At 45.0% G+C, this 15258-nt stretch overlaps 1 protein-coding gene across 1 annotated transcript in view; it reads left to right on the top strand.

The window, feature by feature from the left end:
- The window catches only part of LOC136628716 (nicotinamide N-methyltransferase-like), a 320553-nt gene extending 315540 nt beyond the window's left edge, over positions 1–5013 (top strand). The window contains exons 2-3 of the mRNA XM_066604838.1: positions 2488–2695; positions 4091–5013. Of these exons, the coding sequence (XP_066460935.1) occupies positions 2488–2695; positions 4091–4523 (641 nt within the window). The 3' untranslated portion in view covers positions 4524–5013. The remainder of the gene's footprint in view (positions 1–2487; positions 2696–4090) is intronic.
- Positions 5014–15258: the final 10245 nt, after the last annotated feature.

Genomic DNA, 15258 nt, shown 5'->3' with positions numbered 1-15258 from the left:
CTTCTGTCTCCATATATAGCCTATGAAGGTCGAGAGTAGGTTTTTAAAAATGGTCTCGGAAGGGAAATGGTAACATGAATTTTGTACAGAATTAGGGGTAAAATATAGGTGTTCAGAATATTTTTCCTCCTGAACCATGATATTAGAGGGAGACCGTAAGCTCTCAAAAGACTCCTAACTTTTGTTAGCAGGGGAGGGAAATTCATTGCGTATAGTCTAGCTTTTTTTGTTATTTTAATACCAAGATAGTCTATAGAGTTTTCCGACCAAGCAAAGGGAGTACTGTCTTTAATGGCCTTACAACGTGTCTCAGAGATAGATATATTGAGGATTGTAGATTTGCCAAAGTTAATTTTAAAATTAGAGATCGTTCCAAACTTCTCTAAGAGGGAAATGAGTTGAGGGAGACTAGAGATGAGCGAACACCAAAATGTTCGGGTGTTCGTTATTCGTAACGAACTTCCCGTGATGCTCGAGGGTTCGTTTCGAACAACGAACCCCATTGAAGTCAATGGGCGACCGGAACATTTTTGTATTTCGCCGATGCTCGCTAAGGTTTTCATGTGTGAAAATCTGGGCAATTCAGGAAAGTGATGGGAATGACACAGTGACGGATAGGGCAGGCGAGGGGCTACATGGTGGGCTGCATCTCAAGTTCACAGGTCCCACTATTAAGCCACAATAGCGGCAAGAGTGCCAGCCCCCCCCCCCCCACTGTCAGCATAAAGATCGTCCTCCTCTGGCACAGCTGTAACAGCTGTAGCAGAGAAGAACGATGTTTGCCCATTGAATTCAATGGAACCGGCAATACAGCCGACTCCACTGAATGCAATGGGCTGCCGGCGATCGCAGGATGAATGGTCGGAAAGGGGTTAAATATATAACCCCTTTCCTGCAATTCATCCAGAAATGTGTTACACTAAAAATATATACCGGCGTATAAGGCGACAGGGCGTATAAGACGACCCCCCAACTGTCACCTTATACGCCGGTAATACAGTGGAGCAAAGAATAAAAAGCATTACTTACGTTTTTAGATGATCTGCGGCGCTCCTGCAGGCTGTCACTCCCTCCTGGTCCACGGCAGACAAGCTTTCTCCACGAAAGACTTTAAATCCCTGCCTCCAGAAGCACATGTGCCTTCAGCCAATCACAGCCAATGACAATGATGTCATTGAATGGCTGTGATTGGCTGTGTTTCTGGAGGCGGGGATTTCAAGGCTTGAAATCCCCGCCTCCAGAAACACAGCCAATCACAGCCATTCAATGACATCATTGTCATTGGCTGTGATTGGCTGAAGGCACATGTGCTTCTGGAGGCAGGGATTTAAAGTCTTTCGTGGAGAAAGCTTGTCTGCCGTGGACCAGGAGGGAGTGACAGCCTGCAGGAGCGCCGCAGATCATCTAAAAACGTAAGTAATGCTTTTTATTCTTTGCTCCACTGTATTACCGGCGTATAAGGTGACAGTTGGGGGGTCGTCTTATACGCCCCGTCGCCTTATACGCCGGTATATATTTTTAGTGTAACACATTTCTGGATGAATTGCAGGAAAGGGGTTATATATTTAACCCCTTTCCGACCATTCATCCTGCGATCACCGGCAGCCCATTGCATTCAGTGGAGTCGGCTGTATTGCCGGTTCCATTGAATTCAATGGGCAAACATCGTTCTTCTCTGCTACAGCTGTTACAGCTGTGCCAGAGAAGAAGGATTTGTCTTCTATATGTTCTCAATGGGGTCAGCGCTGCTGCCGCTGGCCCCATTGAGCGCATATAGAATGCATCCATAGCGAGCAGCGGGAGGGGCAGATTTCAATACTCGGGTGACACCTTATCTCCCCAGCCACTCACAGCAGGGGGGTGGTATAGGGCTTAAACGTTGCAGGGGGAAGTTGTAATGCCTTCCCTGTCTTTATATTGGCCAAAAAAAAGCGCTAACGTCTCAGGGAAGAAAGTTTAATTTACCAGAACACCGCATGGTGTTCGTTACGAATAACGAACATCCCGAACACCCTAATATTCGCACGAATAGCAAGCTCGGACGAACGCGTTCGCTCATCTCTAAGGGAGACCAATTACCGGATCTGTGATCAGGAAGACGATATCGTCTGCGAAAGCAGCTGTGGAGATAGAACCCTCCTCAAAGTCCAGGCCCCGGATAAGGGGGTCCTGTCTGACCCTCTGCAGCAGGGGTTCGAGAACTAGAAAGAAGAGGGTGGGAGAAAGAGGACATCCCTGGCGAGTGCCATTTTTTTATATCAAAAGGCGGAGATAGCATCTTGTTAACCTTCAGCTTAGCATAAGGATGTGCATACAGTGTAAAAATGGGGATAACTCACTGGGGATATTATAACGTGATAAGGCTGCTTCCATGTATTGCCCGTCCACTCGGTCAAAGGCCTTTTCGGGCACATAGTTTTTTGTGTAATTCTTCTGCCTGGCTCCACTGCGTCTTTTTGATTATTTATGTTTTATTCTCCACCACAGGCAAAGTAAAAGGAGACACTTTACTTGATATAAGCAAAGCAGCAGTAATCTACCAGTTGATTTCAGCCAGCAACCAAATGAAGGAGATTTTCATGGTGAAGTTCACAGATCATCATAGAAAACATTTAAAGAGATGGCTGGAGAAAAAAGAAGGGGCCACTGACTGGTCCTTTGTCTTTCAAAAAGTCTGCGAGCTTGAAGGGAACAGGTAGATTTACTTTCAGTAACTTTCAAAAACACATTCAAATATTTCACAGTCTTAATTTGTATGTAGCCATAAAAATATGTATTGCAATGAAAAATATTTTTACAAAAAGACTGAGCTACAAATCCTTAATAGTTATGTAGAGCCATGCGATTAGCTACTCCTCTGAAGACACAACCTGGGGATTCTTTCCACAAAGTTCATACTCCTAATAAGGAGCATTTTAAAGATATAAATCACAAGACCCCTCCCCTTCCCGGGGTTTAGGCCTAAGCTAAATTTTATAGCAACAGTAACATAAAAAAATGCTTCCAAACTTCTTTATAGATTCCTGATCCTGACATTGACACTATAGGAAAGTTGTTGGTGTGCTTAGAGAATAGAATATGAACCTTCCATTCAAACATCTATTTTTGGTGGCTTTATGTAAAATATGCCCTCACATTCACTTTGAGGATTTTTTGAAGGCATATTTTAGTTCACTAACAAATGTTGACTATTAAAAAAAAATCCCATTTAACAAAGGGGTTGTCCCGCGCCGAAACGGGGTTTTTTTTTTCCAACCCCCCTCCCCCTGTTCGGCGCGAGACAACCCCGATGCAGGGACTTAAAAAAAAAAATAGCACAGCGCTTACCTGAATCCCTGCGCTCCGGTGACTTCTATACTTACCGGTGGGCGCCGGGATCTTCTTCCTCCGTGGACCGCAGCTCTTCTGTGCGGTCCATTGCCGATTCCAGCCTCCTGATTGGCTGGAATCGGCACGTGACGGGGCGGAGCTACACGGAGCTACACGGAGCCCCATTGAGAAGATAAGAAGACCCGGACTGCGCAAGCGCGTCTAATTTGGCCATTAGACGGCGAAAATTAGACGGCAACCATGGAGACGAGGACGCTAGCAACGGAGCAGGTAAGTGAAAAACTTTTTATAACTTCTGTATGGCTTATAATTAATGCACAATGTACATTACAAAGTGCATTATTATGGCCATACAGAAGTGTATAGACCCACTTGCTGCCGCGGGACAACCCCTTTAAGTTCTGAAGCACTGGTCATTTTTATATTTTGTAATTGGAAAATAGTTGATCTTTCACTTTGTATACCTGCATACAAAAATACCTTTTGCTTTTGCATTTTTAAATTATTATCATGTTACTCCTGCTATGAAACACCATGAGCATAACTGGAACATGTACTGACCAGGTCTGAGGGCTTTGTTGTTTCTCAGATTATCCTTTCATACTTGCGTCTATTTTTCCCAATGTGATTTGTAGATATTTCGATTATAAATTGGATATCTGAATACTAAATAACAGAATTGCATATTTGCATGATTGTTAGCCTGAATAAAATTCTGATATATAATTTGAAATTCTAAATGTTTTTTGTTTCATTTTAGAGATAAATGGCAAGAAAAAGAAGCACAAGTAAGAAAATCAATTAAAGGAGTTATTGAATGGGATGACTTTGAAAATAGTTCTGTTATTACTCAACTTCCAGAAGTTGACTGCGTCCTCAGTCTCTGGAAATTAAACGTAGTTAGTAAAACTAAGGAAGAACTCCAGAGAAACCTGAAGAAATTCACATGCAGTCTGAAACCTGGAGGGCAGCTAATACTTTTTACAGTAGTGAATATGAGCTACTACAAGCTGGGGGAACAAAAGTTCTTTGTTTTTAAAGTAGATATAGATGATATAAAGGAGTCACTGAATAATGCTGGTTTTGTCATTGAGGAAGAGAATTACCTGCCTAAAAAGGTTATCACTGATATAGTTGATTACGAAGGTCTGTTTTTTATACTGGCTCGCAAAAAAAGTGAGTCTCCCATTTAGACGGGACAAGAGTCAACTAAACGACTACATGAACGCTGACGTCACTGCTAAGGTCGTTAATGCTCGTGCAGAGCGTTTAGGCAGGCAGAGAGCATAGTTGGAGCACAGGCTTCTTGCTCAGTGCTTCACCTTCTATGTGAAGTGTGAGCAGGGAGCATTTACACTCAGCAAGAATCCTATGATTCAGCTATGGTTTTTCTTGCTGACTGTAAGACTGCATTCACTTCTCATTATCGCTTAGTAAAGTATTGCTTTTAATAAATTATAACTTTTTGAGCAGAAAATTGAGTGCCAGATTTTCTACTAGTTGTGCTATAAGGTGTTTTTCTTACCTGTGCATAAACTTCTGCATATCCAATATGCAATTATGCTTCATCTAAATCATCGAGAGCCAGCAATAGAAAATGAATGTCTATATTCTGTTTAACTATTTTCCAAGCATTTTTCAAGATTTCAGCTTTCATTGTCACAAATGTAATGTAATCTGTTAATAAAACAAATGCTTGTTTGCAAAAATATTTTCTCTTTTCCAGATTTTTTAATTAAAAAAAACTCACTCCACTAACATTACAACTTTAAAGTAGCATGACTACATTTCTAGAAAACAGTACACACCAGTGGAAGAAAACAAGGTGGGGGGCTGCTGACATTCATTATGAAAGTACCAACCTATTGTTCCTTGACACAATAAGTTGCATGAGAAATAAAAAAAAAGCCATTTATAAGTAGAGTATGAAAAACCCTTTAGTGCTGTTATGTCTGTACATGCCACGGGAACAATGACCTGCATGAACGCAACCAGTTTTATACAGGAGAAGGAAAAAAGGAGTTGGAATGAGAAATGGAAAGAATATGCATTTGAACATGCATACAAACAACCACATTGATAACAGGTGGTAATATGAATAAGTACGTATGAGGTATTGGTTTGTATTTTGGTTAGAATACGTAAGCTCACAAACCCACGTTAACAGTCCTCATTTGTCTTGTGAGTACCTTCTCTAACAAGACAACTAAAATCACAAAAAGGAACAATACCGACAAGTGAAGCGATCATCCCAATACGGACGGCCCCACACTGGAACCTCACGGCCTGGGTCACCCTAGATGGTAACAAGCAGGAACATCAGACAAGAGAAATAGACCATACCCACTGAACAGGACCCTGTTCACACGTAAAGTCTACTCAATTCAGAAAGAAGAAAACCCCACTTAGAAGATCATGCATGCAGACACCAATCTGACATAAAAGGACATGGTGTCAGATATCTGATGTGGTGTAGGTGGCTGATATCTGGAGGCTCCACCTGATAAAGAGGAATGGAGAAGGGGCCCAAAGAGCATGCAGACAGGAGGATCAGGTGTCCAGACTATCCTTAGGGAAGGTCGGGAAGGTGGGGAAAGCAACTCAAGCTAGCAGCATGCATGACACAAAGTATTGAGAGAGAATGATAGGATCAATGACCAGCAGCTGCTGGTAAGAGGGGCTGGTCTTTATGTGCACAAACTGATGGTGTTTGGTTGGCTAGAGAACTCCACATAATCAGACAGTCAAATCCACCACACCTACAGCAGTGTGCTCCTGGAAACCCATGGAACTACAGGTCCCATGAGTACAATGTGACAGGTACATATTAAAATTGTAAAACAAAAAAGCTTTTTTTTACATTCAAGAGTAAGAACCAGCACTTCTCAGAGCACATTGACTGCATCAGAGTTCATTTGCTGAACACCATGATATCCACAATTTTCCTTTGGTAGTGTTCATTGTAAGGCCAGGACAATATCTATCCAGTAGAAAGGCAATCATGACGAATACACATGGAAGCAGTGGCACACTTGTGACCCTACCCCTAAGCCTGGGGAAAGGGGTGCTCCAGGCCCCCATCACCATAGTAACAGTGTGTCATAAATCATTTAGTCTGCAAGTTTCCTCACCTTCCATTCCATTCTCAGTATGTTATCTTCAATTAGTGGAGGTGAGAAACCTGCAGAAGAAATTATTTCTGGTGCAAGGAGAGGGGGCTGAGGAGCAGCTTGTAGGATGAGATCCAACAAAAATCTGGTATGAGATCAGGTGCATAAACATATTTGTTTGCATTGTGTGTAAAAAAAAATGCAAAAGTGTCCCTGTATGTGTAAGGGCTCCTGCACACTTGCATTTTTCTTGCGCGTTTTTTTCACGGGATATCGCTGCTTTTTTTTAACGCAATTGTTAATGGGAGTTTCTAATGTTAAAAACGTATCACAATTTGGTGCTTTGCAATTTTTGTGCAATGCGTTTTTAACATTAGAAAGTCCCATTGACAATCGTGTGAAAAAAACGCAGCAATATAGTGTGAAAAAAAGTGCAAGAAAAACGCAAGTGTGCAGGAGCCCTAAGTGTGTGCACGTTGTGCAAGGGGTGTGTAAGTAAAGTGTGCTTATATTTACAGAATTTCAAATTCATAGCTCCGACAGAATAAATGGTGCAATTTAACTCCCAAGACGGGATTCCCTTATTCATCCACAAATGTAAAAGCAGCAGCACTTGTAGATGAATAAAGGAATCCCGTCTTTGGAGTTAAATCGCACCATTTATTCTATCGAAGCTATGAATTTGAAATTCTGCTGATACTTGGACCTGGATCGGGCTACACGTTCGGCGTGCATCTTGATTTACACCACTCCGCTATATTGAGCTACTAATGAGTGCTGCTGGCACTGCCCCTTTTCAGTTCTTCTATGTACATATACATCAAAAAGTATGTGCCCGTGCGTGTAAAATCATGTGTATATATTGGTGTACCATTGTGTGTCTGTATATGAATATGTACCACTATGTAAGTGCATGTAGCTAAAGCTATGTTACTGTCTGTGACGTAGCTATAGGGGTCCCAATTACAACTGGGCCCCATTATCACACTATGGTCTTTGCCAGCTGTTGGAGTCACTCATTACACCCAGTGGTGCTGTAATTATTGTACGTTCCTGTCACACGGCTCACAATCACTCACTCACTTGATCACCTGGCAGCATCAGAGCCCTACTATTTGCCTGTGCCTATACAGTACGGTTTGAGCGCTGCAGACACAGGAGGAGTTATCTGTCGGGCTTTGATGCTGCCAGGAGTTATGTGACTGAGTGAAGAAGTGGGACACTAATTTGAAAACAAAGAAAAGCTGTAAGGGTTTACTTACATAAGCATATGTGCCTGGCGTATTACACACGCACTTTTAACATACATAAAATATGCAGTACATCGTAAATACGCATGCACATGTATATTTGCTACGTATGTTTATTATGCACCAAAATAAGACATGCTGGATTTTTTCCTCCATGTGCGCAATACACATTTAATAAACAACACAGATGTGACTGGTCCAATAGAAATGAATTGGCTTTTAGCACCGTGTATTCCACGCAGAAACAATATGTGCATAATACGTGGGGCCCATATGCTTTTGTAAGTGAGCTCTAACTTGTACATCCCCATTTAATGCTGCACTATTATTCACTCACAACATGGTAGTGTTATCTGGTAATGCTGTGGTGGTGGTATCCACTCATAATATGGTGGTATTCAGTCATAATATGGCCGTGTTATACAGTTACGATACGACATTACTATTAAAGGGGTTGTCCCGCGCCGAAACGTTTTTTTTTTTTTTTCAATAGCCCCCCCGTTCGGCGCGAGACAAACCCGATGCAGGGGTTTAAAAAAAAAAAGGATAGTACTTACCCGAATCCCCGCGCTCCGGTGACTTCTTACTTACCTTGCGAAGATGGCCGCCGGGATCTTCACCCACGGTGGACCGCAGGTCTTCTCCCATGGTGCACCGTGGGCTCTGTGCGTTCCATTGCCGATTCCAGCCTCCTGATTGGCTGGAATCGGCACACGTGACGGGGCGGAGCTACGAGGAGCAGCTCTCCGGCACGAGCAGCCCCATTCAGAAGGGAGAAGACCGGACTGCGCAAGCGCGTCTAATCAGGAGATTAGACGCTGAAATTAGATGGCACCATGGAAACGAGGACGCTAGCAACGGAGCAGGTAAGTGAATAACTTCTGTATGGCTCATAATTAATGCACGATGTATATTACAAAGTGCATTAATATGGCCATACAGAAGTGTATACCCCCACTTGCTTTCGCGGGACAACCCCTTTAATCACAGTCTGCTGCTATGTAGTCTCCAGACAGTGGTATTATTTAGTTAGGGTACAGCAGTGATAAACAATCAGTGGTGGTAATATGGAGCGCAGTGGGGGGAGGGGGGTTAAGCAGAACTTTTACACCTAGACCCTTGAAACTTTAGCTACACCCCTAAATGGGAGACCATATATCTGAGCCCATGGACCATTTCATGACACACGATGCACTTTGAAGGTCTAATGGGAGATTTCATTCTAACTAGAGATGAGCGAGCACCCAAATGCTCCGGTCCGCGTTATTCGAGTTGAGCTTTTCGTAAAATTTGAGAGCTCTACTCGAGTAACGAACCCCATTGACTACAATGGTAGACTCGAGCATTTTTGTATGTGGGGCGCTGGGTCCCGAGCTTTTTTTTTCTCTCCCTCTCCCCCTTTCCCTTCCCGCCAGACAAGAAATTTTCAAATGACGCGTGCTGCGTCGCAGGGGGGAGGGGCCAAAACAGGCATGTCACAGCGAGGAGGAGCCAAAAGCTAGGGCGGGGTCGAACATGATTTGATGTTCATTCGAGTACGTTCACTCAACTCTAATTCTAACACAAGGCCTCGGTCAGACGGGCGTTTTTTTGCGCAATTTGCGCATGCGATTCGCGCATATATAGACCCAATGCTTCGAAATGGGATCGGTCACATGTCCGCTTTTTATGTGGATGTGCGATAAATTACAAAACGATTGGCAGAACACGCCTATCTGCGTTCTGCGTTTAATTGTGCGCACTAAAGGCATGTACTGCAACTAGCTGCATTTTTTTGCTGGCGAGCAACTGCGCGAGTGCATAGTCTTCTAGGAAGTGATTACTTGAATGAAATGGCAAAGGCTGACAAGGTGGTTGTAATATGGGGGCAAAAGGTTATCTAATCTAATCTTTGCAATGTGTATTTTGTAAATGAACAAAATGTTTGCTACGCTACTTTAGCGCACAATAGGAGAGAAATAGCTTGTCACTCACCCGTGTGCGTCTGGCGTCATCTGTGCGTGCCCCGCCCCGCTCCTGAGCTGTTCAAAATAAAAAATGTGTTCAACTTTTTGTGCACGTCGTTATGGACGCGTCAATACCAAATATTTTTTTTTAACCTTTTTTTATGCTAATATTTAATAAAGCACATTTAAAAAAAATTTTTTACACCACTTGTGTCCCTCTGAAGGGACTTGCAGCACAGCACTTATGATTGCTGTGATAAGGCATGGCAGAGCTACTGCCCTGCCATGCCTTATCGCTTACTATAGCGGTCATAGGTAGAGATGAGCGAGCGTACTCGGAAAAGCACTACTCGCTCGAGTAATGTGCTTTATCCGAGTATCGCTGTGCTCGGGTCTGAAGATTTGGGTGCCGCTGCGGCTGACAGGTGAGTCGCAGCGGGGAGCAGGGGAGAGCGGGCGGGAGAGAGGGAGAGAAAGATCTTACCTCCGTTCCTCCCCGCTCTCCCCTGCAGCTCCCCGCTCCATGCCAGCACCCGAATCTTCAGGGACGAGCACAGCGATACTCGGATAAAGCAAATTACTCGAGCGAGTAGTGCTTTTCCGAGTACGCTCGCTCATCTCTAGTCATAGGCTATGGCAGTACAGGACGCCTGTGAACTCTTTCCCTGCCGCGATCTAAGTAGAAGGGAAGGGGTTAACAGCGGGCGGGCGCATCTCCGAAGCCCCCCTGCTGTTGCAGTGGGACGCCGGCTGTGACTGACAGCCGGCTCCTGCTGCGGGATAGTGCGAGGTCAGTCATGATCTCACACTATCCCGATGACGTACCGGTACGTCATGTTGCGGGAAGTACCCCGTTCCCATGATGTACCGGTACGTCATGGGGAGGAAAGGGGTTAAGGGGGCGTGGCTTATTTCTCAAGAACGCCTTGAAAGGTTATGTAAATGTTCTGTATTTATTTGCATACGAGTTGCGAAAACTAGTTTACAACATTAAAAAATGCAACACAAGTTCACAGGGCGGAATCTGGAGAGGAACACCATCCCTCTCCAGCATGCGAGCCTACACCTCCACCAGAAGCCTCTCAGGAGGCAGTCGGTAAGTGTAAATAGTCTGTGCAACTTTTTGCAACTCTCAATTGACGACCAAAATAGGGCTCCCACACACTTGCGATTGCTTTTTGTTTTTTTTTCACGCGATTTGCGGATCGCATAACGGATGCGCATCCGTAAATCGCGTGAGGGGTCGACGATTCGCTTAAAAATCTGCACCTAGCAGCGTTTTCAGCAAAAGGGCCCGGATCAAAGGAGCGCTGCCCGCTATCCTCTGCCACAGCTGTAACAGCTGTGGCAGAGAAGAACGATGTTCGGCCATTGAATTCAATGGAGTCGGCAATACAGCCGGCTCCATTGAAAGCAATGGGCTGCCGACAAGATGCAGCAGAACTCCGGCTGCAGGAAAAAGGTGAGTATCCTTTTTATTTTAATTTTTGCACATTTGCAGGATGCTTTTCAGGGAAGGGCTTTTATTTGAAGCCCTTCCCCAAAAATTCATGCAGCGCTTGCTGGCAGCCCATTGCTTTCAATGGAGCCGGCTGTATTGCCGGCTCCATTGAATTCAATGGCCGAACATCGTTCTTCTCTGCCACAGCTGTAACAGCTGTGGCAGAGGAGAACGATCCTTAGTATATGTTCTCCATGGGGTCGGCCCCATTGACCGCATATATAGAACACAACGATTCGCAGAACGCAGATAGCCGCATTCTGCAAATCGTTGTGTCCTATAATTTATCGCACATCCGCATTAAAAACGGACATGTGCCTGCTCCCATGGGGATGCATTGGGTCTATAGATCTGCAGAGCGCTTGCGCTCTGCAGATCGGACCCAAAAACGCTTGTGTGACCGAGCCCTCACGCGACTGTCAATGGGACTTTCTAATGTTAAAAACGCAATGCACCAACAACGCTGTGGCGTCCGTTCCATTTTTGTAACATGAAAAGTCACATTGTCAATCTGGTTACCCAAAAACACTATCGCAAGTGTGTGGGAGACCTAACTCAGCTTTTTGGTGACTACCCACACCTTTTTTGTTTTAACTGCGAAACTCACCCAGTTTTTTTCAGCAGGGGGCTATGGGACTTGACATGTAAAAATCGCAAGGGCAATAAATCTCGAGATCGTGCTACATTGCGATTTTGCGCTAACTCGATTTTAACATTACAAGTCCCATAGACCCCGGCAGATTCAAAAATGCAGCTAATTTTGCAGTCACCTAAAAAAAGGTCATGGGTAGTCACCCTTTGATGTACCCTCCAAATTTTCTAACAATCCATTTTTCTTCTTGTCAGCTCAAGACCCCCCTGCATCTGCAACAACATCTGCAGAGGGGTCCCCATGGAGCCTGCCTTCCCTGATGTCACCACAGCCTCTGCTGGAGGTGGAGAGACCCAGCCTTGACCCTGGCCGCCCTGTGACAGGTAAGGACGACACACTTGGGCCTCCACACAGTAACATCCTGATAAAATTTTTCTGACATTTTTGGTAGTACACACATTCTCCAGAGTAGGCTACATAAATTTTAAACACACTCTAGGAGACCAAGACACACATTTACACATGCCTGATCGCTTGTCTTTCTCTTTTGTCACAGTGTGGAGAGATGTCCCCACTGATGAGAAGGTGGCATGGTTCTTCCATGAAATCCGTCTATGACACCTGCAGATTGATTTTCTGCAGAGTGGCCGAGACGGATTGCGTGAAAGGCTGGCCAACCTCCATCAGTGGGGAGTGCATCACTTCCCGACAATGGAAACGAGGTCGCTCCCCCGGCAAGCCAGCTCCCCACAGCTATTTTAAAGAAGTAAAAGTTTTTTCACAAAAAATACAAGCAAACATGTGTTTTTATTTCTTTATTAATAAATCTTTGTTGTCACATGCACAAGGTAATAAAGACTTAAGACTAGTAAACACACACAGTATGCTCCTAGGCAACTGATGGATCGAACTTGGAACTCTTGCGGGAGCTTTTATCACTTCTCTTGGACGGTGCAAATGCTCCAGCAGAGATCCATGGTTAGAGCCTGCATTGAGTGGTTTTTATTGCATGTCACGGACAGCATTTAAACCCTCAATACTCATTTCTACCACATTAATACAGTGGGACATGCGACAATAGTTAGAGAAATCCCACAGTTATGGGCTCAGTCACACGGGCGCATTGACGCCCGTGTTACTGCAGCCAGTAGACGGCCGTACCTGAAGACGGACATCTCTCTGCAGCGCCGGGAGGAAGAACATGTGACCGGCTTCCTTGCCGGTCATGTGTTCTTTCATCAGCGCTGGAGAGAGACGGCCATCTTCAGGTAAGTCTTCTCAGTCACACGGGTGCATTGGCACCGGGGTGTGGGTGCCGATGCACCCGTGTGACTGAGCCCTTAGGTGTTTGTAGTCTCCACAGGAACACATTTGCAGCCTCAAGCCCACTCCCCTTTCCTCAACAAAGGAAACCAAAGGCTAAGGGCCCCAAACGAGGTATTGGTTTACTACATTGTCCTACTTCAGCTAACTTTTAAAAGAGTGCCTCATTTTGAAAGGCCGTTTCCTATATGGAGCTGAAGGTGGGCAAGTTAGTCCAAGCTCGCAATCCACGTCAAGGATCCTCATTACTTGCGAGTCCCTAACTAAGAGAATGTGCCAACAATCACCTAACTACAAAAAAGGGGGCACAGCCAGCTTAAAAAAAAAAATAAAAAAATACAATCTTGAGAAACCAGCTCATCGGCGTCCTCGAGCATGTTCCAACTGCCACGGAAGTGCCCCCTGTGGAGATAGGAAATACTCTGTGAAGAAGTCCCTGACGAGGACAGCAGATTGTGCTGGCCTACCATGCTGCACAGCCTCCTCCAAAACTTCGCCCCCAAAAGCAGTGGGTAAAGGATGCAGAACATTCAAAACTGTATCATGTCGCTGGCAGAAATTATGTAGAACCACACAGGCCCTAATTACCGCTGACACATTCTCAGGAGCCAGCTGAATGGTACTTAGTAAGACTCGCCAACGATTAGCGAGAATACCAAATGCACACTCCACATAACGCCGGGCACGTGTGAGGCAGTAATTAAAGACCTGCCTCCTGGTGTCAATGTTCCTGCGAGCAAAGGGCCACAGGACATTATTAGACAGGCCAAATGCCTCATCCGCCACAAAGACAAATGGGGCTGCTGTACCTGACGAGCCAGGAAGGGCCTGGGGCGCAAGAATAGAAAGCTGCTGTCCCCTCATCCGCCTACCCATTCTGGACGTGCTGAAAATGCGAGCATCAGCAGCACTTCCAAAGGCCCCAATATCAACCAGCAGGAATCAATAGTTGCTGTCAGCAACAGCAAGGAGGACCACCGAAAAGAACTGCCGATAGTTGAAATATTGAGACCCCGAGTTAGGTGGCTTCAGGACACGAATGTGCTTCCCGTCCAACGCCCCAATGCAGTTTGGGAACTGCGCAGCGCTCATAAATCCCTTGGTGACGTCCAGCCAATCTTGACGAGAGTGAGGAGCCATCACCAATGGTACAAGACACTGCCAAAGGACGTCACAGGTCTCCCTGACGATTCCCCCAATGGTAGAGCGGCCAATCAAGAACTGCGAATGCTGCAAAGCATAGGAATTCCCAGAAGCCAGAAATCTGTGGGAGAAGAGGAAATAAAAAAAGGTTAGAACTTTGCAACATGACATGAACTTTCTATATATAGAAATGCATCATTTTACCAAACAGACTACAAACATAAGGCCTCCTTCATAGGGGCGACAAAGTGGCGCGATTTTGGAGCATTGCTACGATGCTACAAAACGCATATATTAGAAGCCCATGGTTTCCTATGGGTTCCTACACACATGAGATGATTTGTAGCATACTACAAAACGACACACAAACCTCGCAGGTCTGGCGATATGCCCGCGACACGCTAGGTTTTGTAGCCCATGTTTCTCTACGGAGCCTTCCTCTCTGTTGCATGCGATGTGGTGCAACTTTGACAGTAGCAGATGCTACAAAGTTGCGATGCAATATCGCCACTATTTTCTCGCAGCCATGCGGTGTCGCCCATGTGAAGGAGGTCTAATACTCAAACCAATGCCAAACATAGTACATTGGTGCACTGGCTTTTCATCTACCTCTTCTATTGTTCCAAAAACATGCTCGATATAGTAACCGTCTGCAAAAGGTAAGCTCATGCTCGGGCCAAACAACGTAGGCGCTACATAAAGTATTTACCCAACACAAGGAGCCTTGCCCCCCCCCCCCTCCAAACACCCAACAAAAGGCAACAGAACAAGGGTTGGCCAAAAAAGGCCCAAATAAAGAAAAAAATACACGCCTGTATTACTGCTTTAAGATCGTGCAATTATTTCTAAGCCGTCAAAGCCCTACTAAGATTTGAAGAATGGTGGTAGATCCACCATCACTAAATGAGGAGCTCACCGTGGAACACAGGTGAGACTAATTATTCTGCTGCATCAACGCTCCCTTGATACAGACTACTCAAGTGCTGTCAAACACACCGCAGCAAGATGTGGAAAAACAAAGGACAGCAATAATTAAAAATGGATCAGGAAGGGGTGCGGCCGA

Source organism: Eleutherodactylus coqui, chromosome 1 (assembly GCF_035609145.1).
Source record: "Eleutherodactylus coqui strain aEleCoq1 chromosome 1, aEleCoq1.hap1, whole genome shotgun sequence".
NCBI lineage: Eukaryota > Metazoa > Chordata > Amphibia > Anura > Eleutherodactylidae > Eleutherodactylus > Eleutherodactylus coqui.
Note: the sequence above shows the minus strand (reverse complement) of the source record. Positions and strands in the feature narration are given on the sequence as shown.